A 25,537-nucleotide genomic window follows, 5' to 3' on the forward strand; every position below is an offset into this window, starting at 1 on the left:
GGAAGCACAGGGGGCTACTGCTCACAGCTAGGCTCCTGGCCTCCCCAGACTGCTCCAGCCTGGAATCCCAGGTGGGCTTTACGTGTATTTTACAAGTTCCTTTAGAACTAAGGGCACAGAAATCCCTTCTCCTCTGAGGCTAGTTCAGGTCCAGGTTGTGGATTCTAGAAATGACAGCCTGGAGTTGGCGCTGATGGAGGGGTCCATCTCCTGCCTCTGACCCCTGGAGACACCTCTCTCTTGGCTTTGCGGGAGCCTCCCGGTGCCCGCCCTTCCTTTCTCTCTCTCCTCTCTGCTCTCTGTCACTCTCCAGGTGCCAGGGTCTCGAATCTCCTCCGAATTTCTCTCCCCCTCTCCCCGTCGGTGTTTCGGCCCCAGGGCTGTCTCTAGCGCCCAGTCTCAGTGGCTCTCGCCCCCGACTCGCGGTCCGCGTGCGCATCTCCGCCCGGACCGCAGCGCCTCCGCGTCTCTGCGCCCGTCCGGGGCTCGGAGCGGAGCGTTTCGGAGCGGCGGCCGCGGCCCCGGGCAGGGGTGCGGGCCCGCGGGGGCGGCGTTGGGCGCCTTCCTCCGTCAGTCCCTCCCCGGCGGCGCGGGGGGGCCGGCGCGGCCGCCGCTCGGCGCCTTTAAGGGAGCGGGAGGGAGCGGCGAGGCGGCGGCGGCTGCGGTGGCGGCGGCCGCGGCGAGCGGGGCGGGGGCGCGGGGCGCGGCGCTCGGAGTCCGCTCGCGGCCGGAGGCGGCTGGGCGGCCGGGGCCGGGCTGGGAGCCGCGAGGAGAGCGGGCAGCGCCGCCGGAGCCCGCCGCCCGGGCCATGGCCAAGGCGGGCCGTGCAGGTGAGGGCGGGCGCCGGGAGGGCTGGGCCGCCGGCGGGGGGAGGGACCCGCGCGTCTCGAGGGGGGGCCGCCGGCCCAGGTGAGCCCCCGGCGCAGGTGGGCGGAGGTTCCGGGCGGGCTGAGGGGGCGGCGGCGCGGCGGGCCCCCGGGAGCGTGGAGAGGGGGCTCCGCGCGCCCCGCGCCCTTCCTGCGCCCCCGGTCACCTCGTGGGACACCGCGTCCCCTCGCCGCCGCCCCGCCGGAAAGGGCCAGGTCTGCGGCGCCTCTGCCCAGCCCGGCGGTGGGGAGCGATCGCCGCCCTCCCGAGGCCCTGGGCAGAGCCGGGCGCGGGGACCGAAGGCGAGGTCCCGCGGCCGCCTCGCCATCCCACGCCCCCCAGCGCCAACCAGGACGCGCCCCCTTGTCCGGCCGCTCGCTCTATCCAGGACGCGACAACCCCCCCCCCCCCCGCCCCCAGCTCAGTCAGGAGACCCAGATTTCTTCTGGGGAAGGAGGGGTGCCCCGCTCCGCACCGGCTAGTGAGCCGTTCCCCCCTCCCCCCTCCCGGACCCTGGGAGGCAGAGCCTCAGGTGCGGAGGTCTGAAGCGGGGCCTCTTCTGGGGTCCCCAGGGCTCTGCCCTCCCCCAGACACAGGCCGTGTGGCCCGTGATGTGAGGGAGTGGGCGTTAGTCATTCGTTCATTCATTCAGCCAGACGTTCATTCACCAACATCTGCTTTGTGCCAGGCCCCGAGCTGGGCACTGGGACCAGGAGGTGGTGGAGACTCTGCTCCTGTTTGCACTCTCTGGGCCCATGGTGCCTTGGGAGGGCGGCGGAACGACGGTGGCAGCAAGCCTGGACACAGCAGGGCTGGCTTGGGAGGCTGGCATGTGTAAATCCACCGTGAACTCACACCCAGCCTGTGACGTTGGCAGGTGCCATGCCATCCCCTTGGACTCGGCATTGGTCTGGCATGAACCCCACCCTCTACCCACCAGCGATGACAGTGATGGCATGAGTGTGAGTTCGCCCCTGCACACACTTGGGCTGGATACTGCTGGGCTGTGTGTAAATCCACTGCTACCCCACAAATGCTGCCCTGACCAAGGGCCGGGTCCGATGCCCCTGTACATATGCTGGGTGTGTGATTTGGATGCCTGAGAATACACTCCTGTTCTGTCCCTGAGGAGTCCCCTTGGGGTGGGGCTGGTTGTGTGAGACACAGCAAGTACGGAACACATCTAAGCACCCCCTTTCTCACTTCCCTCCCCTTTCCCCCCCAGGCGGCTGGGAAAGGCTGTCTCCCTGGGTCCTTACCCACCCCCGCTCCTCCCATAGGGCACATGGCAGGGTGTGTGTCCCGCCCACTGCCCCCGCGCCTCTGCTGCCTGTGTGTGTGCAAGTACATGCACACCCCTTGCACAGATCACCTGCCCGAGCCCTGTCATCACAACAGCAGTTAACAATTGCTGCTTGTCCGAGGTACCAGGCAATGTGCACAGCCATGCCAGGAGGCAGGAAGTGTTACTCTTCCCTTTTTAAAACATCTGGAAACAGGTTGTCAGAGAAATAGCTCCCTCCAGGTGGCCCAGAGGGTCTGGGCAGAGCCTAGATGTAGACCCAGGCTGTAAGGACTCCGAGTACTGTATTTTCTCCATTGCTACCCTCGTAGGTTGCCCCCCTCCCAGAACAAAGATGCGGTTCCAGCCCCTCCACCTTGGTCTGTGGGTCCTTTGGTCTCTAGACTGAGAGTCCATGGGAATTCGTTCCAGTGACGGGTCAAAAACTGCTCTGCTTCGAGCATCAGTGCCTGGTGTTCTAACATTTTGTCTTTCCTGCTGCAGTTTCGTGCTTGGCCCTTTCCCTCAGGGCAGCACGGACTGCCCTCCTCTGTGGATCAAACCACCCAGGCTCTTCCCTCCCACACTCAGCTGCCGCCCCAAGGAGCCTTTGGGATTGACCCCAGCAAGAGGGGATCGCTCCTCCTCTTCTTAGCTCTTCCGGGCTCCTTTGCATTTTGTAAAGGTCCCTTCTCTTCCTAAGGCTTCTAAGCTCGCTGACTTGAAGACAACTTGTGGTGATGTGTGCACGGATGTCAAAATCTGTGTAGGATGGACTGGTGAGCTTTAGAACAGAGGGAGTCCTCGGAGGTAGGAGCCCCAGTCCCTCTCTTTACAGCTAGAGAAACTGAGGCCCAAGGAAGGGCTGTAACTCAGACAGGAGTGGCTATTCAGGACCATCTACCGTGGATGGACAGGCTGATGGTCAGTGAGAAATGATCAGGTCTTCACTCTTGGGAGGAGAGGGTGCTATGAGAACCAAAGGAGGCTGAAGGCTGTGAGAATCTGGTCTGTGAATGAGTGAGTGTGCTCTCTGACCTGTGAGGTGTTCCGTCTAAAACGGGTCCAGGGAGCCACTGACTAGAGATAGGGGCTTGGGCCTCAGGGCCACCATAGGGCATGACTCCAAGGTCATCACATTGTAGTCTAGTGAATGCGTCCCAGACCTGTGCAGGGCACAGCCTGAGCAGCCAGCCATGGCCATGTCAACTGTGTCACACAGGAGCTGAAGGAAGGCAGTGAAAAGGACTTCCATGCTGCCAGGAGAACCCAGGTACAAGAGAAAATGTAATCAAGTCCTAGAAAGGATTGGATAAAAGGCAGAGGGTGGATCCCCAACGGGGCGACTACCAAATCTCTGGGGAGATTCCAGCACACAGAACAGGATCGTTATGGTGCCCCGTGTCCAGTCTTGAGAGAAAAGGCAAGAGGAGGAGAGCCATTGGTCTTGCCCTGAGGGAGCGCTCCGTCTAGTGGACAAAGGAGGAGAGAGGCCTACCTTGGGGATGAAAGTCTGCAGTAGGGAGGTGAGGGCTGGCAGTGGGGAGGGGCCGGGAAATGCACCGAGCTCAGGCCTCAAGTGCGGTGCAGACAGGGAGGAGGCCAGTGGTGGCTTGAAACAGCGAAGGCCGAATTTCTCTAGAAGTTGGGCCTTAAAGGCTGGCAGAATTTGGACAGGCAGGTGGCAAGGGGCAGGCTTCCACGGGCAGGTGAGGCTAGGAGGGTGGGACGGGAAAGGTGTAGGTATGGCGGGTGGGAATGGGGGTGGGTGGGGAGGAGGTGCCCAAGGGTGGAGAAATCTGTCTGGCTGGGGTGAAGCGTCCCTAGGGGGGTGCAGAAGGCCGAGAGGAGCTCCGGAGAGCATGGAGGATGGGAGGGTTGTGTAAGGCTTGGGTGTTTTGACAGATCCCTCTGTCTGCTCCTGGGGGGGCAAAGCGAGGCCAGCCTGGCAGGGCTGTCTTAGTTGGGAAGAGTTTGTGCTGGTTCTTGCCAGCCGCACGGCCCCTCCCTTCCTCCCTGGGCCCCTCTACCCGTCCCTCCACACCCCAGCATGTTGGCAGGGGTGTCTGCCCGCCCAGGGGCAGGGCAAGTGGAAGGCCCCGCCGGGCAGGAACAGAGACAACAGCCAAGAGGGTCTTGGAACCTCTCAGGCTGGGCCAGGACCATCTGGAGAGGCCGGGCTGGGGCCACAGGGCTGGGCCTTCCAGGCTGGAGGGAGGAACCAGTTTATTTGCTCCCAGGTGTTGGCCTCTGCTCTGAGGGGCGGAGCCAGAGGGCTGGACTGTATCAAACCCAGTAATTCGAGTGAGTAAAATACTGATCCTATAGTGGCAGAGCTGAGAGGATGCTTCCAGAAACTCATGTTCAAAGCCCTCACCATGAGGGGACACTGAGGCCTGGGGTGTGGGGTGTAGGTATTTGCCCAAGGCCACAGAAAAAGGTAGTGGCAGACCTGGGCCCAGAACCTGTGTTTCTAGAGTTTTGGCTGGGACCTTGTTCTGCTGAGTCAGCTGCCCCCTCACCATCCCAAAGCCAGACCTTCTTCTGTGCCCCCTGCTTCACGGCTCCCAGGTGGTGGTGTGGGGAGTGGCCGGAGCTCTCAGAGGACAGAACATTTGGAAGCTTCGGAAAGGGACCAACTCTGGGATTCTCAGGACTTTGGGGAGGTGCCAGGAGATTTGAGGCACGACTCAGAAACTCCCAGGCCGAGGGTGCTGGGATGGCTTCGCTGTGTATCTGGGGAAGAGCATCACGTTTCTGCGTGGAGATTGCAAATGCACCTTTTCAGGTTCTTAGGGAGAAGGCTAGCGCCATATCAGATGACCGTGTCCCAACTCAAGGCCTTTCGAAAACTCTGCCTCCAGGAAGCCTTCGGGGCCTTCCGTGCAGTCGGGGAAGTGCTGGAGCTTGGGCCAGTCTCTGGTTCCTCTGCTGAGTTACCTGTCACAGCAGCCGACCTGGCAGGCCCCAGCAGGCCCCAGATTGAGACCCTTTGCTGCCTCTTAGCCCTGGCTGTGGTGTGGTGTGGTGAGTCAAAGACAGTACAGTTAAAACAGAGTCCTACCCCCAGTGCATGAAGCCCCAGTCCTAGCTGGTGTTCGAGTGGTGGAACACAGAGTATGAGGACATGGCTAGGCCCCCTTTGCTGGGGCCATGTCTGTGTTGGACTGGCCAGAAAGTGGGATGTTTTCTCATATACATCTTAGTATACAGTGGTAATTCATGGCTAGAAGAGGCTTGGAGATCTTCTGGTCCTACCTGTTAATTATGCAAGTGGGAGACCGAGGCCAGAAAGGCAAAGGGTTTTTCTCTGAGCTCTGGTGTCTTCAACGACAGAGGGTGTGAACTCCCAAGACCAGTGAGGCTTTGAGGACTGGGAGCTACTCAGTAGGATCTGGGTGCCTCCCAGAAATCCTCTGGGATTCCAGGCTTGGGAGAGGGAGGGAGAGGGTCAGGGATTATCACGAAGTAGGGCTGATGTTATTCCCATTTTATGGATGAGAAAACTGAGGCCTGGCAATGTTAAGTGTCTGGTTCTAGGGTCACACATAAAGTCAGAGGCAGAGCTGGGATTAGAACTTAGGTCTCGTCTTCTCTGGGATTCAGCATTCCTAGGAGTTGGACTGTGTAACAAAGAACAGACCTGGCTCTGTCACTGGTTGCCCTTGAACTGCCCCTCTGGCCTCAGTTTCCTCATTTGTAAAAGGGGAATGGGAAGGAATGAGTTCGGGGGACAGGACAGCTCTGAGTTTGCGCCAGCTCAAACATTGCTCTCTTTTCCTTCTTGGCCTCGCTCCCCACTGGCTTTACTGTGCCTTTTGGGCCCTCACCTCCTCCCTTCTCCTCCCTCACAAGGGTGGTGGGAATGGGAGGACAAATGGGGAGCTGAGGACCAGGACATGGAGAGCACCTGCCTCTTGGGGGTCCCGGGGCCCCAGCCTATCACCAGATCTGCAGCCAGGAGCCACGTGGAAGGGGGCAGCCCGGGCCCCCAGGGGAAGGGCTGGGAGTGGGAGGGGGGAGGAGAGAATGCATAACAGATGAGTCTGGAAATCAAATGGGATCTGAGCTCCCCACCCACTCCCTCAAATCTCTTTATACTCCCTCTTCTAAAATTCTTGTTTTCTAAAGAGAAGGGAAATGCTACACTGCAGCGCCTTCCGCAAACGAATGGGCGCCTTAGTGAGTCACTCCGGAGGTAAATGCCACCTCCAGGGCCCCACGTCTGCCTGCCTGCGGAGGCCTGCACAGCCGTGTGGCCACCGGGGGGCGCGCGTGTGAGGTGCCCCTGCCTGTCAGTGGCTGTGGGTGGGCGCTGGGTCCCTGCAGTGGGGCCCCCACCCCGCCCCCTCCAGACTCTCCCCAGGGTGGCATTCGTGAGGTTCACTCGCAGATGGTGTCACGGCTCAAGCTGGGGCCCGGCTGAGGCTGGGGGTGGCACGTAGGGACTTGGGCTGTGACCTGAGTGTGGGGTGACTACAGGACCTGCGGGGGAGGGCGTTGTGGTTCTGGGGCGGTCAGGGCTGGCAGCGGGGCAGGTGCTAATGCATCTGCCTCTGGAAACCGGAGTTCTCGGGCGTCAAGCTGTTCTCTGCAGGTGTCCTGGTGGAGGGATGTGTGTGTGCTTGTCTGGAGCCTCACCTTCCGCTTTGAGGGTCAGCCTGTTAATTTGCAGACCTGGGGCAGGGAAGGCCAGCGAGGTGTTCCCCCTCCCAGATGACCCGCTGTTCAGGGGGGAGGGGAAGTAGCCGTCTGTTAGCCGGGGATGCCAAACAAGGGTTGAAAGCAAAAATAGAAACGCATTGGGTTCTGTCTGGGAGGGGCGTTGAGTTCTGGTGGATCTGAGAGGCAGCTTCTGAGCTGTCTGCCGCCGATGCTGTGTTTGCTCGGCTCAGTATTTGCAGAGCACGTCATGTCCTGCGCTCCTGACCTCCTCGGGGATAGATCTAGGTGGGCAGGAGCCGGGCTGCGGGCTGGAGGGCCTGCAGCTGTTCCACGAATCTGTCTTTGGGGGGTTTGGGGCGGCTGTGGCCGTGGTCCAGCTTGCTGCCCTCCTGATTAGAACTCCCTTTGGCCTGCCATACCCGCCCCCGCCCCCTGCCGCCGGCCCTCCAACTTCCCACCTCCCGTGAGGCTGGTCTCAGCTGAGCAATTCTGAAATCATCCCTTGTGGTAAAAGGAGCTATTTTCAGCCTTCCCATTACTGCCCAGTGGGGGGTGGGGTGGGGTGGTGTTTATCCCTTTGCTGCCTTTTTGTTTCCTTCTTGTACAGTGTAATCTGGAGCAGCGGTGAGAGCATTACGCAGCCCTGCCTCCGGGGTCCCGGCTGGCAATTCCCGGTGCTGTGATTTGGCACCAAATGCAGCGCCTGGGGCAGAGGCAACCTTGGGCCCCATCCTTGCTCTGTAGTAACTCCAGAGTGGCAGGTAGCACAAATGGCCCGTCGGAGTCACCTTGGCCCTGGCTGGTGGGCGCAGCTCCTCTACTGCCGCTCGCTTCAGGCTGACGGTAGCCTTCGGTGACCTTACCAAAAAGCCGGCCAGCTCATTGAGGTGGCGGCTCTAAAGGAGCCCCCCGCATCCTCCGCTGACTCTGTGACCCTCCCCAATCTGGTCTCCCCATGCCCTGATTGGATGCCTGGGTTCCTCCTGGTCTCTGTTCCCTGTTCCCCACAGTGGGTCCTGGGGTGATCGCAAGGGGCCCCTCTGTCCTGTCTTTTGGGCTCCCCCCCTCCCCCGTCCTCCTGAGAAGCCTGCAGGTGGCAGAGCCATCAGTGGTGAATTGGCAGGTGCTCTGGGAGCTCCCTTTAGAGGCAGGAGAAAGCCTCTCCCTTACAGAGCAAGAGTCTGGTGGGACAGAGCGGGGACATCTGGGGCTTGAGAGAATTGTTCCAAACAACTCTGAACTGTTGGGGGCCGAACTGGCAGAGCAAATGAAAGTACAATAGATAGCCAAAGCTATTAATCACTAATCCTCTCCTAAATCAGGTAATTAATGGGTATTTAAGTGGCATATTTATGAGATACCAGCAGGTCTTCAAAAAGCACATCTTTTCCCAAAGCGACTGGTTGGCCCAACTGTGTCCTGCTGGGAGACTGGGGTTGTCATCCCACCCCCAGGCCACCCCCAGGTGCAGGGAGCGTGACGGGAGGCGGGTCCCGTCTGAGCTTCCCTTTTGTCATCGCAAAGAGGGATCGGAGCCCTTCTGAACTGACCTCACTGGGCTGTCGTGGGGATGATAGGAAGTGAAGGCCGTGCAAATCCCTGGCAGTGGTGTAAAATGCTGTACAGAATTTAGTGTTAGCTGTGAAAATAGCCTTGAAGTTATAGGATACAGTGCCTTGATTGTGCCTGGTGCTGTTTATGGCCGGGGTGAGGCCTCAGTCGGTGGCTAGAGGCATTCCTTTTTTTTTGAGTCATTGCCGAACGTGTGGCTGGGTCCATGACTGGGTCAAGGCTTAGTGTGTGGCTTGGCCTGTGCTCAGCTTCATGGCCTGGTTTGAGTTCAGGTCCCAGTTGTTCTGGGATCGGGGTTGTGACTTGATCTGTGGTCAGCTCGAGGTTAGGCTGTGGTCGAGGTCAAGGTTGGGCCATGGCTAGTCTCAGGAAAATTCTGCATCCCGGAGCCTCAGCCTCAATTCTTGAGTCCACCCCTGGACTGATGGAGCTACGTGGGTCCCCTGGAAGCTGGATTCCTTCAGGGTCCTCCAGGATCGGGGTTCCAGGTGCTGGGAACCCCAGCACACAGGCCCTTCTGGGACTCCTGGCATGTGCCCTGAAACAGCCCAGCACACGAGCTCATCAGTGGCGCATACAGCAGTTTGGGAGATAGTTAGGACATGTTTCTATAGCAACCAACCCCCAACCAGCACTGGTTTCCTTCAATAATGCCTTTTTCTGGAATCAGCTTCTCCTGGCCTCTTGTTTCTCCCTGGGTGGCCCCATAGCCCCTTGAAGGCTGAGCATGGGCTGGTTGGCCCTGATTGGTCTGGTCAGACTCATCCTGACCCAGAGAGGGGGCCTGAGGACATTCCCTATGGGATACTTCCCTGAGAGGGGGCCCTCCTGAGATCTACCTGGTGCTGGGCCATGCTGAGTGTAACAAGAGCTTTCTCTGTGCCCAGCCCTGGGCTGGGAGAGGCTATGGGCCTGGGGAGGATTCCTACCGGGTTTCTGCCTGGGGGAACCCACAGCCCAGTGGGACAGGCAGGCCTGGACCTGGTCTGCAGATTGGTGCTCTGATGGGCACAGGTAAAGGACGTTATGGAAGTACGGAAGAGGCAGGCACCCAGACCAGCACTGGGGTCAAGGAAGGCTTTCAGCTGGGGTAGGGTGGGGATGGAGGGTATTTCAGGTACCAGGACGTTCAGGAGCAAAGTCTTGGAGGGAAAGAACATGGTATGGGCTGGGGGGTGGGGGGGGGGCCCTTCCCAGTGGCTACGTGTTACTGGAACCCAGACTTTTGGGTGGAGGGGCTTGCAGACAGAGCAGGTCCTGGCCTTAGGTAGCTCAAGGTTTGGGGAGCAGATAAGACACAGCCCCAGGGAGCTGCGCCGGTGGAGAGGAGAGAAGGGCCAGCCGTGCACCAGGAGCAGCCCCAAGAGTGTTGGGGCTTGGGAGCCTCCAGCCTCAGGGTGAGGAGGGCAGTTCCTGCTCTGCCCTCTGGGCTCCCATTCCAGGGGCTGGAGGAGAAGGAGAGGGGCCCACTCTTGGGAGCTCCCACCTGTGAAAGGACCAAAGAAAGGCCCGTGGATATCATGATTTATTTATGTTATTTAACAAACCCTTTTATAGCACTGAGTGCCAGGCACCATGCCAAACCTTTTTCGAATATTCATTCACGTAATCTTCATAGCAACCCTAGGGAAGGACTATTATTACCCCCATTTTACAGAGGAGGAGACTGAACACAGAGTGGTGTAGTGACATTTATTAAGATCACCAGTTGAGAAGTGGCAGAGTTGACAGTGAGAGGAGGAAGGCAGGGCTACGGGAGGAGGGGCAGAGAGGAGGGGGGCCTTCAGAGTCCCCCCCACCTGCCAGTAGGAGCCTTACTCGGACTCTGCATCTCTCACTCAGCATCCAGCAAGTGGATGGACCCCTGGGACCCCAGGCCAGAACTGTGAAGTGTGATTCTAAGTGTGTGTGTGTGTGTGTGTGTGTGTGTGTGGCTGTGTGGGCCACATTTAGGCTCTGGACTCTATGTGTCCACGGGGCTCCCACTGCCCACGGGATGTGTGGCAGCCTGATGGTTTCTGCAGCATTGATTGCCAGCAGTTAGACCCAGATGCTTGTGCTTGTAGAACCTGCCATCCTCGTGCCTGTGTGTGTGTGTGTGTGTGTGTGTGTGTGTGTGTGTGTGTGTAAGAGACAGAGAGACAGAGGAGACAGAGACAGACTGGAGACGAGGGGCCTGCCTGAATGAGCCCACAGCCGAGCTCTTTTCTCCCCCTCGGCCCCGTCCTCTTCCGAGGCACAGATTGCTGGAATCCAGCAGGCCTGCCGGGCCGTGGTTTCAGATGTGGCCTCAGGCAGGACCGGGCACCGAAGCTGCGGCCACGGTCACGGGCAGCAGGCTCAGTGCCAGGCAGCCCACCTTGGCCAGCTCAGAGGTGCTTGTGACTCCCTGGAGGTCTGGAAATTGGTAGGTGTTACTTGAACACCCACAGGGCCGTGGCTGTCACAGCAGACGCCTATGTCCCCTCCCTTGCTCTGATGAGCCAGACTTCTTACTCTTGAGGAGAAGGTTCTGGATCCAGCGTCTCTTGGAAATGGCCCGATTGCTTTGACCCATGTCTCTACTCCCTCCCACCCTGCCCCAGCCTGGCCAACCCTGCCCACCCTTCCTTTAAGGCTCAGCTTGGGCCTCCTCCCCCAGGAAGGCCTCTGGGCCCTTCAGCCTGCAGGGTGTCTGCCTCTGGGAGGTCCTGTCCACACCTCTGAGATGAGGTAGGGGTGGCATTTAGCCCAGAGGCCAGGCTGCCCACCCCTACTTTGTCCTGTGCCCTGTGCAGGGGCTGTGCAGGGCTGGGCCCCGAGGCTGGCACCCAGGAGCCAGGATTGAGCCCATTCAGCTCTGTCCCCAACTCCTTCCTCCTGGGCACCCCCGGGCCCAAGGTCTGGCCCAGGAAGAGTCGGCCAATACCCGCCTCCCTCACTTTACTGTGCCAGGGCTTTCCTCACCGTGAAATGTCTTCCCCCTCAGACTGGGCTCCTGAGAGCAGGGCGGTGACTCCCTTCTGGTGGGGCTGACCCTCACGCCGGGGCTGCCCTGGGGTCCCTGGTACTGGGCAGAGTACCCACTGCTGGCTCCCGTCCATCTGTCCGTCTGCCTATTCCTGCGTCCCTGGGAGCCAGGGCCAAGGTGGGGAAGTGGGTGACCTCTGGCTGCACCCACGCTGGGGAGACCCAGGCCAGAGACAAGGTCGAGGAGACCGCACTGGACCTGATGGCGGCGGGTAGATGCGCCAGGAGAGAGGGCGGGGATGGCTCCTTGCAGCCCCTCCCACTGCAGGCCCCCCACCCTACCCCGAGCTTTGCTGGGGGACCAGCGCATCGTGGGGTGTGAAGGGTCGTTTGTTTCTCTCTGGATTGCCGGGAAGGATTGGGATATTCCCCTTTCTCTTTTATCCTGATTTAGAGGTTTTTTTTAAAATTTGGCCATGCTTCGAGGCATGTGGGATCTTAGTTCCCCAACCAGGGATCAAACCCACACCCCCTGCATTGGAAGCGCGGAGTCTTAACCACTTGACCCCCAGGGAAGTCCCCTGATTTAGAGTTTTGAATAAGTGTGGTAGAGAAGGTGGGACAGAAGAGTCTGCTGGAAGAAGTAGGCTGAGCCTTGGGGTTGCGGAAGGAACTCTGCAGCCTGGGAAGGGAAGAGAAGAGACCTGGGCCCCGCGCCCTGAGCTCTGCTACAGAGCACCCAGCATGGTGGTCCTGAGCACAGACCCTGGAGTCATATGGACCTGGGTTCAAATCTTGCTTCCATCACTTATTAGCTTTATGACCTCAGTCGAATGACTTCACACCTCTGAACTTTATTTCCTGAGCTGTAAGATGGGGATTCATGACACCTACTCCACGAGGCTTGGTTAGGATTACTTTAGATAATACCTGTGAAGCAACTAGCAGATCATTTTTGTTCATTAGCTTGTTTGCCAAACACCCCTTGGCCCTCTTCCACCTGGGACCCTGTACTGGACACAGAAAATGCAGAGAGGTGAAGGGCAGGGACCCACCTCAAGGAGATTGTACTTCTGGGCCTTTGCCCTCACTGTTCTGGGATCATGGCACCCACCTTCTCTGACTCTCAAGATCACGTGTGGCCTTTAGCCACCTGACCTGTATCCCCTATCTCTTGGGAGACTTCCTGACCCTCTTGGGCGTCTGTGTTTCCCTCTTCCTGAAGTGTGCAGGTGATAGACTCTGGGTGGAGGTTGGAACCTTAAAATCCACCTGTTCTGAGCTCCCATCCACAGCAAGCAGGCAACCCCCTACCTTATCCTAACCCTAAACTTAACCCTAATCTTACCTGGTCTGGCTCCATTTCGTCTCTCACCTCCCCTTACACCTGTCTCCCCCTCCGCCACTTGTTGCAGCTCTTATCACAGGCTCTCATCCTTCTCCTCTGTCTGTCCATCCCACGCGCGTGTGCCAGGAGCATGCATACACATACAGACGTACACACTCGCGCTTAGCATGTCTGGCTCTTTCTCATCATTCAAGTCTCCACTGATCTGACACCTTTTCAGAAAAGTCTTCCCCTCACACCCCTCCCAAGATACTCTGTCTATCACTGTTTTCCTTTTTTGAAGTATGATCTTTGCCGTTCACTAAAAAGCCTGCACCCTGAAGGAAGAGACGAAGGGAACATCTTCCACCCAGAAGCCAGGTGATGGCTGCTTCTTAACATCATCCGTTCTTATAGGTTCTTTTTTACACCAGGGTAGATAACTGAGATCCCTCCACATACCTACCTTTCCAGAGGTTGTTCGCAAGGAGGGAGGGACTGTAGCAGGTTTAAACAAACTTATAGTGTGTATTTAAAAACCAGTGCAGGTATGCATTTTGAAAACAAAGAAGATAAAAGTAAACCAGATAAAAGATGCCTTTGAAGAGAAAATCAACTGTAGATTTCGGCCACAAAGGAGGGTCAACAATCAGGTGAAGGGTTCATGTGGAAGGAGAAACAGCGCTGGTTCCGCGTTTATAACTCGAACAGGTGACAGAGTTCTTTTGATGACGGGGCCGATCGCCCTTTTCGTCATCCCTCGGTGGATGTACAGATCCACGCGTTCACGCCTGTCTATTCTCTAGGCTGTAATTACACCGTAGGAGACACTCAAGGAAGGAGGACGCGGTGCAGGCAGGAAGGGACCGTTTTATTTTCTTCCCAGCACTTTCTGCTGCTGAAATGATCTTTGCTGCTTCCTTGTTCCAGGTCTGCTTTCCCTGCTCACTGCCACCCATCACCCACACCCCGCAGAGTGTAAGCGCTGGGAGGGCCCCATGGCAGGGCCCCGCCCTGTCCCTCTTATTCACCTCAGTGTCCCTCGCAACTCACACAGTGCCTTGCAGGACGGACAGCTCCCTTTGACACCCAGAAGCCCCTTCCCTCTCTGCCCACCTCTAGCTGGGAGAACATCTCCCTCAAATGGAGCTGAACTGGCCTCCCTGCAACCTTCCCTGCTGGCGGGTTCTCCCCGCTGGGATTCTCACCAAGGCCGGCCCGTCACACATGTTATGGGTGTTGCGGTGACCTAAGACGATGGTGGCCTGCAAGGATGGATGTGGTGGTGGGAGTGAGGGAGGGACAACTTCCAGAGCTCTCCTCTTTTCCTCAGGCTCCAGCACACACTCTATTTAGGAGGGAGAGGTTGGCAGGAATATCCTTGCCCTTCTTCATTCTCAGGTGGAGTATATACTGTACAGGTATGAGACCCACCATAACCAGGACCTTCTTGCTGAACCCTCACTATCCAAACTCAGGACCCAAATCGACTCAGATGCATCTTCAGACCAACCCATCGCTACTTAAACCCTTGCTGCTCACCATCCAAAACTCAGGAACCAAGTAGATGAGGCTGATATGACTGTCCTGACTCTCCTGATTCTTGCTTTCTTAGTAATGGGATCGATTTGGACAACAGGGGATATTTGCACATTGATATAGGACGTCTGATAGTTTTTATACCTTTAGCATCTATAAAAGGGATAGGTTTATAGGAGAAAACATATAAAATTAGTGTAAAATCAAGAAGAATTTTAAGTGATCGTATTTTTTGAATCACAGAAATCTTCACATACATTTGATTTATACCTAAGCACTTCTTTATTTTATTTTGATACTACTGTAAATGGTATTGTTTTTCAGATTTCAAATTCCAGTTCATTGCTGACATACAGGATTGCAACTGACTTTTGTATTTTGACCTTGTATCCTGCGATCTTGCTATACTCAATTATTAGTTCCAGTAGGTTCTTTTTTTGTAGATTTTGCAGAGTTTTTGTTTTCTAGATAGACAATCATGCCATCTGAGAATAAAAGCAGTTTTGTTTTTTCTCTTCCAACATGTATACCTTTTATTTCTTTTTCTTGTCTTGTTGCACTAGCTAGAACTTCCCCCCACATACATTTGGGAAACGGTCCCATATCCACGTTAGAAATACTCAGTTATGGTGAATCTGGATTTTCAAACTCCCTTGCAATAAATCCAGGGGTCACGGGCAGGAAATTGCTGATCAGCCTGTCATGCCATCCACACTGTTGGGTGAGAATCAAAAGCTTAGAGAGTCCCCACAGGGAGTGTAGGGCAGATCCAGCTTTACACCTAGAAGTGACTCGCAGGTCAGTGTTTCCTGTGGCCTCTGCCTTTTCTGTGTTTCAGAAAGTGCTTTTGGCCTGGCTCCAAGCCATGGAGCTCAAGCTGGGTGTGTGTTTGGGAGTTTGTGGTGGGTGGGGCAGGAGGGACAGGCAGGAGGGCTGAGTCCCTGGGCTGACCTGTGCTGGCCTCTCCCTTCAGGAACAGTTTACGTTCTGAGGTCTGAGCTCAGGGCAGGGAACAGTGCCAGCATCCTGCAGGGTGACTGGGTGAGCTGAGGCTGCAGCAGATTTTCTGAGGACTGCATCGTGATGGGCATTCTAGCCATGGCGGGGGGAATGCCCACCTCTCACTGGTTCATCCACATCTACTATGTGCCAGACTGGCTCCTCAAACATCAGTCGGAGTTGAAAAGTTTCAGGGGAAAGTCTCTGTCAGGTTCCTCATTGCACAGACGGGGAAACTGAGGTAGGGGCATTGCTGATGCAAGAACCCACATGTACTGGATGGCCAGGGCCATATGGAGGAAGACGTACCTTGTGTGCATGGCGATTTTACTGTTTTCCATTGAATTAAGATGCAGTCAATTGTAAGATGCATCATTATTTTCTATACCCCAGGAAAGAATAAACAATGCCAACTAAATGAGGACATGCCATCATGTAAGACACACCCCAATTTTAAAGATGTTGAAGTGTGAAAAAAATGTACGTCTTAGAACCGATAAGATGAATTTATAAAATTAATAGTCATATGAAATTATATGTGCAGGGTAAAAATTGAGTTTCCCCTGCTTCTTATCAAATTCTACTCTGTAGAGATAATCTCTATTGATGTTTTGGTGCCTGTCCTTCCAGACATTTTAATGCATGTGTGAGTATATTTATATAATAATTACTGTTGTGAGCACTTGCTATATGCTAGGCCCTGTGCTAAGCACCTCGATGTATTTTATTTCATCTTTACAATAAGCTCATGGGGCAGGTATGAGCTTTCCTCACTTTATAGCTGAGGAAAATGAGGCACAGAGAGGTGAAGGGACACACTTGACATCACACAGCTTCTAAGAGGCAAGGGCCTGAGCCTGAATCTAGGCCTCTTCCAACCTCAGACCCTGAGTTCTTAACTAACATGCTGTACATATCCTCAGTGTGCAGGTATAAGTATATTTTTCAAAAATGGGGTCAAAAGATACCTACGGTTCTGGGACCAATGTGCATTTTTTTTCTTCTACCCATACTCCGTGGGCATCTTTCTATGTCAATACATAAGGAGCTACTTGATTTTCCTACCAGTTGCAAAGAATTCCCTTGATGACTGTATACGAATGTATGTCTGGTCCTCTGTGGATGGACACTGGGATTTCTTCCAGTTTACTGGAATTACCAGAACACCAAGATGATCAACTATATATTGCCATCTTTGTATACTTCTCTGATTATTTCCTCAGGAAAATTACCAGGTCAATTTTCTTCTAACACTTATATGGTTTTAATGTTTACAATTAGATTGGAATTCATCTGCCATCTCCAGTAGTTCACGTGTCCAGGGAGCAGGTGGAGGGGTTCCTGGATGTGCCGGGCGCCAGCTGGTTCTATGAGAGCCCCAAAGTGGCAAGTAAAGGGGGCTGTGAGAATGGGGGGCAGGGGAAGAGGCTTCTGACCCAGCTCTGCCTCTGGCCTTCCTCCCCTTGGTCGCGGGGCAGGAGGTGGGTTGAGGCTGAGTTCAGGGCAAGGGGCCACGTTCTCCATGTGCACTTGCTCCTGCCTGCTCTGGAGAACCTCTCAGCCCCATGTCCTGGCCTCTGCAGATATTAATAATCATAGCAGTCACCATCACTGAGCGCCCCCCGAAATAGAGGCGCTGAGCATGCGTTATTTCTGATCCTTTGAGCTCGGGCTTGATTGTTGCCGATATTTTGTAGAAGGGGAAACTGAAGCTGTGGTATGGAGAGGAAATGGCCGCAGAGGTTGCAAGTGGCAGAGACGGGGTGGAACTCAAGTTCAGGTCCCCCTTCTCTTAGTGTGGGGCTTTTTCCCCAGGGGAGGCTGCAGTCCTTCCCTGGCCTGCACACGTGTGCAACAAACATCACTAGTGCCCTTCCGGGTGTCTGCTTCTCCTCCCTCCACCCTCTTAAAGCTGGGCTTGGTCACGTGACTTGCTTTGGCCAATGACAGGAGCAGAAGTCTGTCACGTGTGGGAAGACTCGTTTACGACTGGGCGTGCCTTTCTGTGCTCTCCTCCCCAGCTTCTGCAGAACTTGAAGTCTCGATTCGAGATGCTGGCATCATAAGGTGGGGTCTTTGAGTGACCGCCATGGCCAGAGCCCCCTTCCTACCTGTGTGTGAGTGAGGAATGAACCGTTATTTTGTTTTTAATTAATTAATTTATTTTATTATTTATGGCTGTGTCGGGTCTTCGTTTCTGTGCGAGGGCTTTCTCTAATTGCGGCGAGCGGGGGCCACTCTTCATCGCGGTGCGCGGGCCTCTCACTATCGCGGCCTCTCTTGTTGCGGAGCACAGGCTCCAGACGCGCAGGCTCAGTAATTGTGGCTCACGGGCCTAGTTGCTCCGTGGCATGTGGGATCTTCCCAGACCAGGGCTCGAACCCGTGTCCCCTTCATTGGCAGGCAGACTTTCAACCACTGCGCCACCAGGGAAGCCCCCGTTATTGTTTTAAGATCATTTATTAACACAGCAAAACCTACCTGATACTTCCTGATACACCGTGTCACCTTGGCAACATCTCTTAACTACCTCTGCTCTCGGTTTTGGTGTGTGCAAAATGGGCACTCTCGTTCCTGCCCCACTGAGCCGTCTCAGAAAGGAATTTGGGTCTTAAATGAGAGCATAGCAGTGGGAGGGCTCTGTGAGGTGCTGTGCACTTGAAGTCAGGAGGGCAGGGACGTGCAGGATGCCGACTAAACCTTGGTCCAGGGGCAGTCTGGGTTTACCTCCTTCATGCCAGGACACGGCCTCAAGCTTGGCTAACAGGTGTGTTTCCTTTGGCAGGTGGCCCTCCCCCGGGCGGTGGTGCCCCCTGGCACCTTCGAAATGTCCTCAGCGACTCAGTGGAGAGCTCTGATGATGAATTCTTTGATGCTAGAGGTGAGTGAATCTCATTGTCCCATCATTGTCTGGGTGACCTTTTTAGAAGCTCCAAGAAGGGGATCCCTGTTGGGAGTTAGTATGTCTCCCCACTCAGACACTGCAATTCCGTGCTTCATTATTACCCAATCTGTGAGTCCCCTCAGGGCTGGGGCTCAGCGTCCAGTCATTCACTCTTTGAGATATTTGCTGAGTTCCTACAATATTTCAGGCGCTTACCATACTGCAGTAAACAGATAGGCGTGGCCACTGCCCTCATCAAGCTGATAGTCTAGTGGGAGAGGCAAACGTCAAACAATTACATAAAGAAAAATACAGTCACAAATGGGAACTAATACCACTGAGTAAAAAGCACCAAGTGTTAATAGAGTGATGATGGGGGTACCTGATTTAGGCTGGGGAGGTCCTTAATATCCTCTCTGCAGCACTGAGGATAGGAGCTGGCTAGAAGAAGAGTGGGAGGAAAGAGCCTTAGGCAGAAGACGCAGCAGATATGATGGTGCTGAAGCAGGAAAGAGGGGGCCTTCCGGGAACTGGAGGCCCGTGCGGGAGGGGGAAAGGAGAGATGAGGCTGCATGTGACCCAGTAGGTGACTCTCAAGGTCAGCCCACAGACGGGAGGGGGAGCTGGAGTGGAGATGCGGACCAGTTAGATTATTGCAGATGTTCAGGGGAGAGACGAGGGAGGGGAGGACATCAGCTCTGCATTTCAGTGCTGGGTGCGTGGCCTGCCTGCCGGACATAGCAGGGGGCGCTATCTAAGTGAGGATGGGAAAACAAGAAACATTACAAGGATTGGAGAAGAGGGCACCAGATGGGGTGGGCATTTCAGGCAGAGAGCACGGTCTCAGAGATGAGGACGTGCAGGGCAGGGGACCAGTGGAAGGCAGAGTCTGCCTGGACTTCAGGAGAGAGGACCCTCACAGACATGCTGGCCTGGGCCGTGCCAGGGTGGGTGAGACACACAAGCCTAGGAGGGTCTCCAGGCTAGGAGGGTCCCCAAGTCTCACTTGGCTGGCTCAGCTCCATTCTGGGAAGTCACCATATTTGGGGGATTGACTTACTTCTGGGATGGGGCCAGCTTTGAAGTACTGGCTGAATGGGGTCTTGAAAGAGAAACAGAGCATGTGCTGGCAAGACCCCAGGACCCAGAGCAGGACACTTGGGACATGGTCTCAGCCGTGTCATTGACTCGTTCTGTGATCTTGGGCAAGTCTTTCACTTTCTCTGGGCCTCAGTTTCCCTATCAGCTCGGTGCCTCCAGAAATGGAGACTGTATCCAGTTCAGGTGATTTTCGGGGAGGCACGGTGGGGTTGGGCAGTGGGACGCTGCCCCAGCCTGAGCCTCCCCCATTCTTGACTCTGGATGGAGTACCCCCTCCCTGATGCCAACCCCAAACCAGCCCATTTGGGGCTTCTTTCCTGTCTCCCACTGGCGTCTGATTGGAGTGGCAGCCGGGGCTGACTTTCTCCATAGCAACTAACCCAAAGTGTGACAACAACGGCTTCAATATTTTGATGCTTAGAACACTTTCATTTAAAATATTTTTGTAGTTCATCAGGGCTCAGATGACGATGATGGCTCCCTGCGGGAGGCGTCTGCGGGTGGCGCCGGTCAGCTCCATCTCCATCCCCATGGGCCTTATGCACCTGCTTTCCTTTTGAGCAGCTGTGGGTCCAACCTGCTTCCCTCCCTGCGGACCCTCAGCGTTCTGTCCTCTGCCCCCATGATCTCACTGCTCTGTCTGCAGTTCCTAAACTGGCCTCACCTCTCACTCCTCTCTTATGGGTGGCCCCACCTTCTCTTCTATTCCTTTGTTTCATCTCCTCCCCGCTCTCCTCACCTCCGTCTCTCCTTCTCTCCACTATCCCAGGATCACACACTCTCCCATCTCTTTCCCTGTCTTCCACCTCTCAGCACTTCCTACCAGACCTCTGAACCTCATGTCTCTGAACCTTTCCTATGTCACCTCTCCCAGAGCATCTCTAGCGCTCAGCCCCAAGATCCGCCCACAGGCTGCTGGAACCTCTTTGGTTCTGCATTGCCAACTCCTCACCTCCTGTCTGTTCCCTGTGGTCTCCCTGGGCAAGGCTTTTGCGTATTTCCTCTGCTCAGGGCAGTAAGAGGTAAAGCCATCCTCCTTCTCTGCTCCCAAGAGCTTTCTCAGCATCTGGGGCCAGGCCATGAGTGTCCGGCTTTCTGGGCGTGCTCTGAAGGGTCACCTCCCTGCCTCTGTTCTCCAGCCCAGGCTGAGCCCTGACCCTGGCCTGGGTGTGGTCTCTGCCCCCACCTGCATCCTGCTGCCTCTGCAGTTCCACCTCCAGCCGTGGTGGAGCCATATTGTCAGGAACAGAGGCCAGAGCATGGAAGGGACCTCTCAAGATCACACAGCGAGGTGGGGGCAGAGGGGCTGGAGCCCAGGAGCTTAGTGTCCAGGTCAGGCCCTTTTCTTCGACTTATTACTGAAAATGGGGCCCTCCTCCCTCCCTTTCTTCCTTCAGCTCCATCCCACTTGTCCAGCACTAGGGTTTAGCTGGTGGGACAAGAGACCTTCATGGCTCATGGTCTAGTAGCAGAGGAAGACCCTTAGGCTCTGGGGGCTCTGATTGTGCATGTAAGGCATGGGAGGGACTGGGGGGAAGTCAGGTAGGAGTATGGAGCTATCCGGGACCATAACAATCCCCTGGGCAGGATGCCAGCTCCCTGGGCTGTGGCAGCAGGCATGGGGCCTCAGGGCGGCTGGTACCCGTGATTGGATGCTGCAGGATGGGTGATGGGGTCCAGGCTCCCAGACCCAGAAGAAGCACCACTCACCGCCCTGTCAATACAGTCAAAGGGTATCTGGGGAGCCACAGTCTAGCAAGGTTGGAGTGCAGAGTGAGGGAAACCCATGGTGGCCAAGAGGGGACATGCCTCAAACCCGTGTCAGAGCTAGGGGGCCCTCAAGGTCTTTGAGTTCAACACCCTGACCTCATTTTACAGGCTGGAAAACTGAGGCCAAAGAACTGGGAAACTTGTCGAGGGTCACACAAAGGGTCAGGCAGAGCAGGGGCTAGAATTCAGAGTCATTTATTTACTCTCTCAAGTATTTATTGAGCATCTGTCCATCCCCCTATTCCAGGTGTAGGGGACGCAGGGCAAGGGGACACTGTCCTGGTCCCCATGGAGCTTACAGTTTAGTGGTGACGGGTGGGAAGACAACGTACAAGCAAGTGAGTTCTATTGATAGTTTCCATAAATAAAGTAATGCAGAGGAATAGACACCTCACCAAAGAAGGTAGATAAATGAAAAATGAAAGGTGAAAAATGAAAATATGCTCAACATTGTTAGTTATTAGGAAAAGGTAAAGTGAAGCCACAATGAGATACTGCCTCATACTTATTAGAATGACTAATTAAGACAACTGACCAGGATGTGGAGGAATTGGGACTTTTAAAGTCTGCTTGGTGGGAACGTACGATGGGACAGCTATTTTGGAAAACAGATTGCAGCTTCTTAAAAAGTTAATCATAGTTAACTACCTTTCCACGCCTAGATATTTACACAAGAGGTAAGCAAACATATGTCCACCTAAAGACATGTACCTGAATGTTTATAGCAGCTTTATTTATGATCGCCCCAAAGTGAAAACAACCCAAATGTACATCAATGGGTAAATGAATAAACAAATTGCGGTACATTCACGTATTCAGTATTCATGAAATACCACTTGGCAATAAGAAGGAATGAACTGATACACACAACAATATGGATGAATCTCAAAATAATTGTGCTGAGTGAAAAAGAGTCAGACTGAGGAAGAGTGCATATTATGATTCCATTTATAGAAAACTCTAGAAAATGCAAACGAGTCTATGGCAACAGGAGCAGATCAGTGGTTGCCTGGGGGTGGGGAGGAGGGATCAAAAGGGACAGGAGAAAACTTCTGGGTGTGATGGATATATGTCCACTATCTTGATTAGGGTGATGGCTTCCTGGGTGTGCACATAGGTCAAAACTTATCAAATTGTACTTTTGTTTTTTGGCCGCACTGCGCAGCTTGCGGGATCTCAGTTCCGTGACCAGGGATTGAACCCGGGCCCTCGGCAGTGAAAGCGCTGAGTCCAACCACTGGACCGCCAGGGAATTCCCAAATTGTACATTTTAAATACGTGTAGTGTATTGAATGTCAGTGATAGCTTTAGTAATGCCGTTAAAAAAAAATAGAGGCACTCCCCCCGCAGTGTAACATAAGGGACTGTGATAGGGTGAACGGGCAATTTGGAGGCCCCCAGCGGATGTGGCCTTGACCTGAGAGCTGCATAGCAAGAAACGAGGCAGGTGAGGATCTGGGGGAGTAGTGTTGCGGACAGCGGGCACGGCCAGTGCGAAGCTGTTCCCGGAGGAGTGAATAGGAAGGCAGGCGTGGCCAGAGTGAGCAAGGGGGCGCCTGCTCAGCGATGTGCGGGGGGGGGGGGCAGACCCGGCCCGGTAGCCTCTGGGTGTGCTTTCCTGCCCAGGCTCTGGAGCGGCCCTGCGGACCCCTGCTCCTGCTCCAGGACACCGGAGACGCAGAACTCAGAATCTCGGAGAGTAGAGGGCAGTGGCGCAGGTCATCTGGGGTCAGAGCAGCCAGCTTTTCCTCAGGGTTGGGGCAGTGACTGGCCACTGTCTGACCTCAGGCGCGTCTTGAGCCTCTGGACCCCGGGTCCCCCCTCTGGAGCACAGCAGGGGTACAGGGTTTGTCTCATGGCTGGAGTGGAGGATGTCGCTTTGGGAAGCTGGGCAAAGGAGCCCTCGGAGAAGCAAAGCACAGGTGTGTCGCTGACCCCTGACCCTCCCTCTCATTAGGGGAGGGGACGTGGAGAAGCAAATGCCAAGGAGCTGCCCCAAAGGCTTCTGGGAATGGGCTGAGTGGGGACCCCCTTGCGATGAAGAGAGGGTGGTGGTACGGCCGTAGGTGGGGCATGGGGCGAGCGGTCCCCAGTCGCGGAGGTTAGCAATCTTGTGTCCCAGAGGCCCCAGAGCAGCACATATCTGGTCCGTGGAGAGACTGGCCTGTAGGCCTCAGGCAAGGAGTGATGGAGGGACCTGGACCGGCTGACAGCGGAAGGTGACCGAGCTCTCGCCTCCATGAGCTGCAGGTGAAGCCTGCCTAGCATGGGACAAGGAGGTTCCCCGCTTTGAAGTCCTGTGGGTCCAGCAGACACAGAGCCCCCACGGTAGGAAGAAAGGCTTTCACTGTATCCAGGTTTTGTTCAGGGTCGGAGTCAGTCTGAGGTCAAGGCCAGGGGCGTGATACTGGTGGGTGAGGCTGAGCCTGGCACCTAGAATGGGCAGGACTGGGGCTCAGGGGGGGTCGAAGTAGATGCAAAAACTCTGTCCACACCAGGGGTCACCGGGGTTGAGCATCGGCACATAGGGAACAGTCACCAGAAGTCGAAAAGCAAAGTCAATAACCAGGACATTTATTCAGATAAGCCCTTTGCGGCCTTTGGCCTCCATGGGAGTCTCGTACTACAATGAGGGGAAACAGAGCAGAGGCTCAGAGCTGAGGCACGCGTCTCCCTCGTTCTCCTGAGTGACTCCAAAAGGAGCTTTCTCGGCTGCTGCTTCCGTGTGTGTGTGTGTGCGCGTGCGTGTGTGTGTGTGTGTGTGTTTCTTGTTGCCACTCAGGGGACAAGCCCATTGTTGCCAGAGTGAAGATCTAAGGCTGAGTACTGAGCGCAGGGGCAGAGGAGCGGCCCAGAGGGGGAGAGAAATCTCGTCTGTGAGGTGGGGGGCCGGGGAGCAGCTGCAGAGACAGGCAGGCTGAAGGCGGGGGGGGGGGGCGGGGGGAGCCGCAGAGAGTGCAAGGAGGCCAGGGAAAATGCGAGAAAGCAGAGAGGGAGAGAGAGGGACACACGCACACACACACAGACACGCCAAGAGAGACGCCAAGAGAGCCACACCAAGAGAGCTGAAAGAGAGACAGTGACCCAGGAGAGAGAGAGATCAGAGACACCGAGAAGGCCTGCAGAGATGGAAAGCTCCTGAGGGCCAGGCACCCAGAGAAAGAAAGAGAAGCCCAGAGAAGGAGAGAGATCAAGAAAGAGACACAGCCACCCAGAGAGAGGAGAGGGACAGGTTCTGGGATAAAGACAGAGCCAGAGCAAAGAGTAATCGTGATCGAGGCGCAGAGGGAGGGACAGACACGGCAGAGAGACAGAGAAACCCCAGGACCCAGAGGGACAGAGATCAATGGAAAGGGACCTGGTCTGAGTGGGTCAGGGATGGGCATCAAGCAGAGAGGAACACGGGGAGAGTCTGAGAGGAGATACATTTCCTAGAGAGAGAGACAGAAGACCGAGAGGGAGAGATGGAGGTGGGTCATACAGATACAAGGAAGAGGGAGAAGGTGCTGAAGCCTCTCGGGGTTCTGAAAGCCTCACATACACCGTGGGATAGGGATTACGCATTATAGAAAATCCAGGATCTAGGACGTGTAAGCACCTGCTGTATACCCAGCCCTGGACCAGGAGCCCCAGCTCACTCATCTGACTGTGTCAATTTCCCATTGTGTTTTTTCACAAAGCTGAATTCCTACAGGATGGAGGTCGTGTCTCACACTGCATACAGCAGCTGCTCAGGAATCCCTGCGTTGTAGAACGAATGTTAAACGAACAAGCAGAAAACTGCATGCTTGGGTAACTGAGCCAGGAGACATAGGCACTCAAGGTGGGCTACAGGCTGACCCTGACGACCCCGCCCCGAAGCTGGGACAAAATGACATAGGGATAGGCAGCAGCATAACTGGAACCGGGGCATAACTCCACATGCTCTGGTGGTGGTGGTCGTGGTGGTACCATCATCTTCCTGTGCTGTTATCCACATCTGTGTTCCTACTGTGTGCTAGTCATGCTTACACACACTTTACCTTCATTATCTCATTGTCTGATTTAATCCTCACAGCAATTCTGTGACGTGGGCATTACTATGGTATCGTTTTATAGATGAGGAAGTGGAGGCTCATACAGCAAAAGTTACCGTCCGAGGTCAGACAGCTAGCAGATGGTGCATCCAGGATTGCAAAGAGTCAATCTGACACCAGAATGGAGCTCTTAACCCCCTGGTGATCCTGCTTCCCCAAGAATACTACTACCTGACATTTGTTTACAGCATTTTGGCTTGCGTAGCCTTTTCAGATTTACTATGTCACTTGTCCTCATGAAAGTTTGCTAGAAAGAGTTGTGGAACCAGAGCTGTCATTCCCATTTAAGCAAGAAGAGAATAGGAACAGTTGAGGGACATCTGTAAAGGTACAGGCTCACGTGTAGCAGCTCAGGACTGGAACCCAGGCAGGGCTCTGCCCAGAGCACGACGCTGCCTAGAGGCGTCAGCCATGACCAGATGGAACACACCGGGTTCAGGAAATTGTCTGGTTGTGTGTGGTGCTTGGGCAGCCAATACAGGATGTCCAGGGCAGGCAGGCAGGCC

General features: G+C 55.3%; 1 protein-coding gene across 4 annotated transcripts in view; it reads left to right on the forward strand.

The window, feature by feature from the left end:
* PITPNM3 (PITPNM family member 3) overlaps nt 1-25,537 on the forward strand; it is a 91,429-nt gene continuing 65,892 nt past the window's right edge. For 2 of the 4 annotated variants that reach the window (XM_059906765.1, XM_059906766.1), the window contains exons 1-2: nt 17,267-17,317; nt 17,986-18,081. In XM_059906765.1, the coding sequence (XP_059762748.1) occupies nt 17,290-17,317; nt 17,986-18,081 (124 nt within the window). In that variant the 5' untranslated portion in view covers nt 17,267-17,289. Of the gene's footprint in view, nt 72-750; nt 831-17,266; nt 17,318-17,985; nt 18,082-25,537 lie in introns of those variants that run through there. The other 2 variants (XM_059906770.1, XM_059906767.1) reach the window with 2 other exon arrangements.

The sequence above is a fragment of the Balaenoptera ricei genome, chromosome 20 (assembly GCF_028023285.1).
Source record: "Balaenoptera ricei isolate mBalRic1 chromosome 20, mBalRic1.hap2, whole genome shotgun sequence".
NCBI lineage: Eukaryota > Metazoa > Chordata > Mammalia > Artiodactyla > Balaenopteridae > Balaenoptera > Balaenoptera ricei.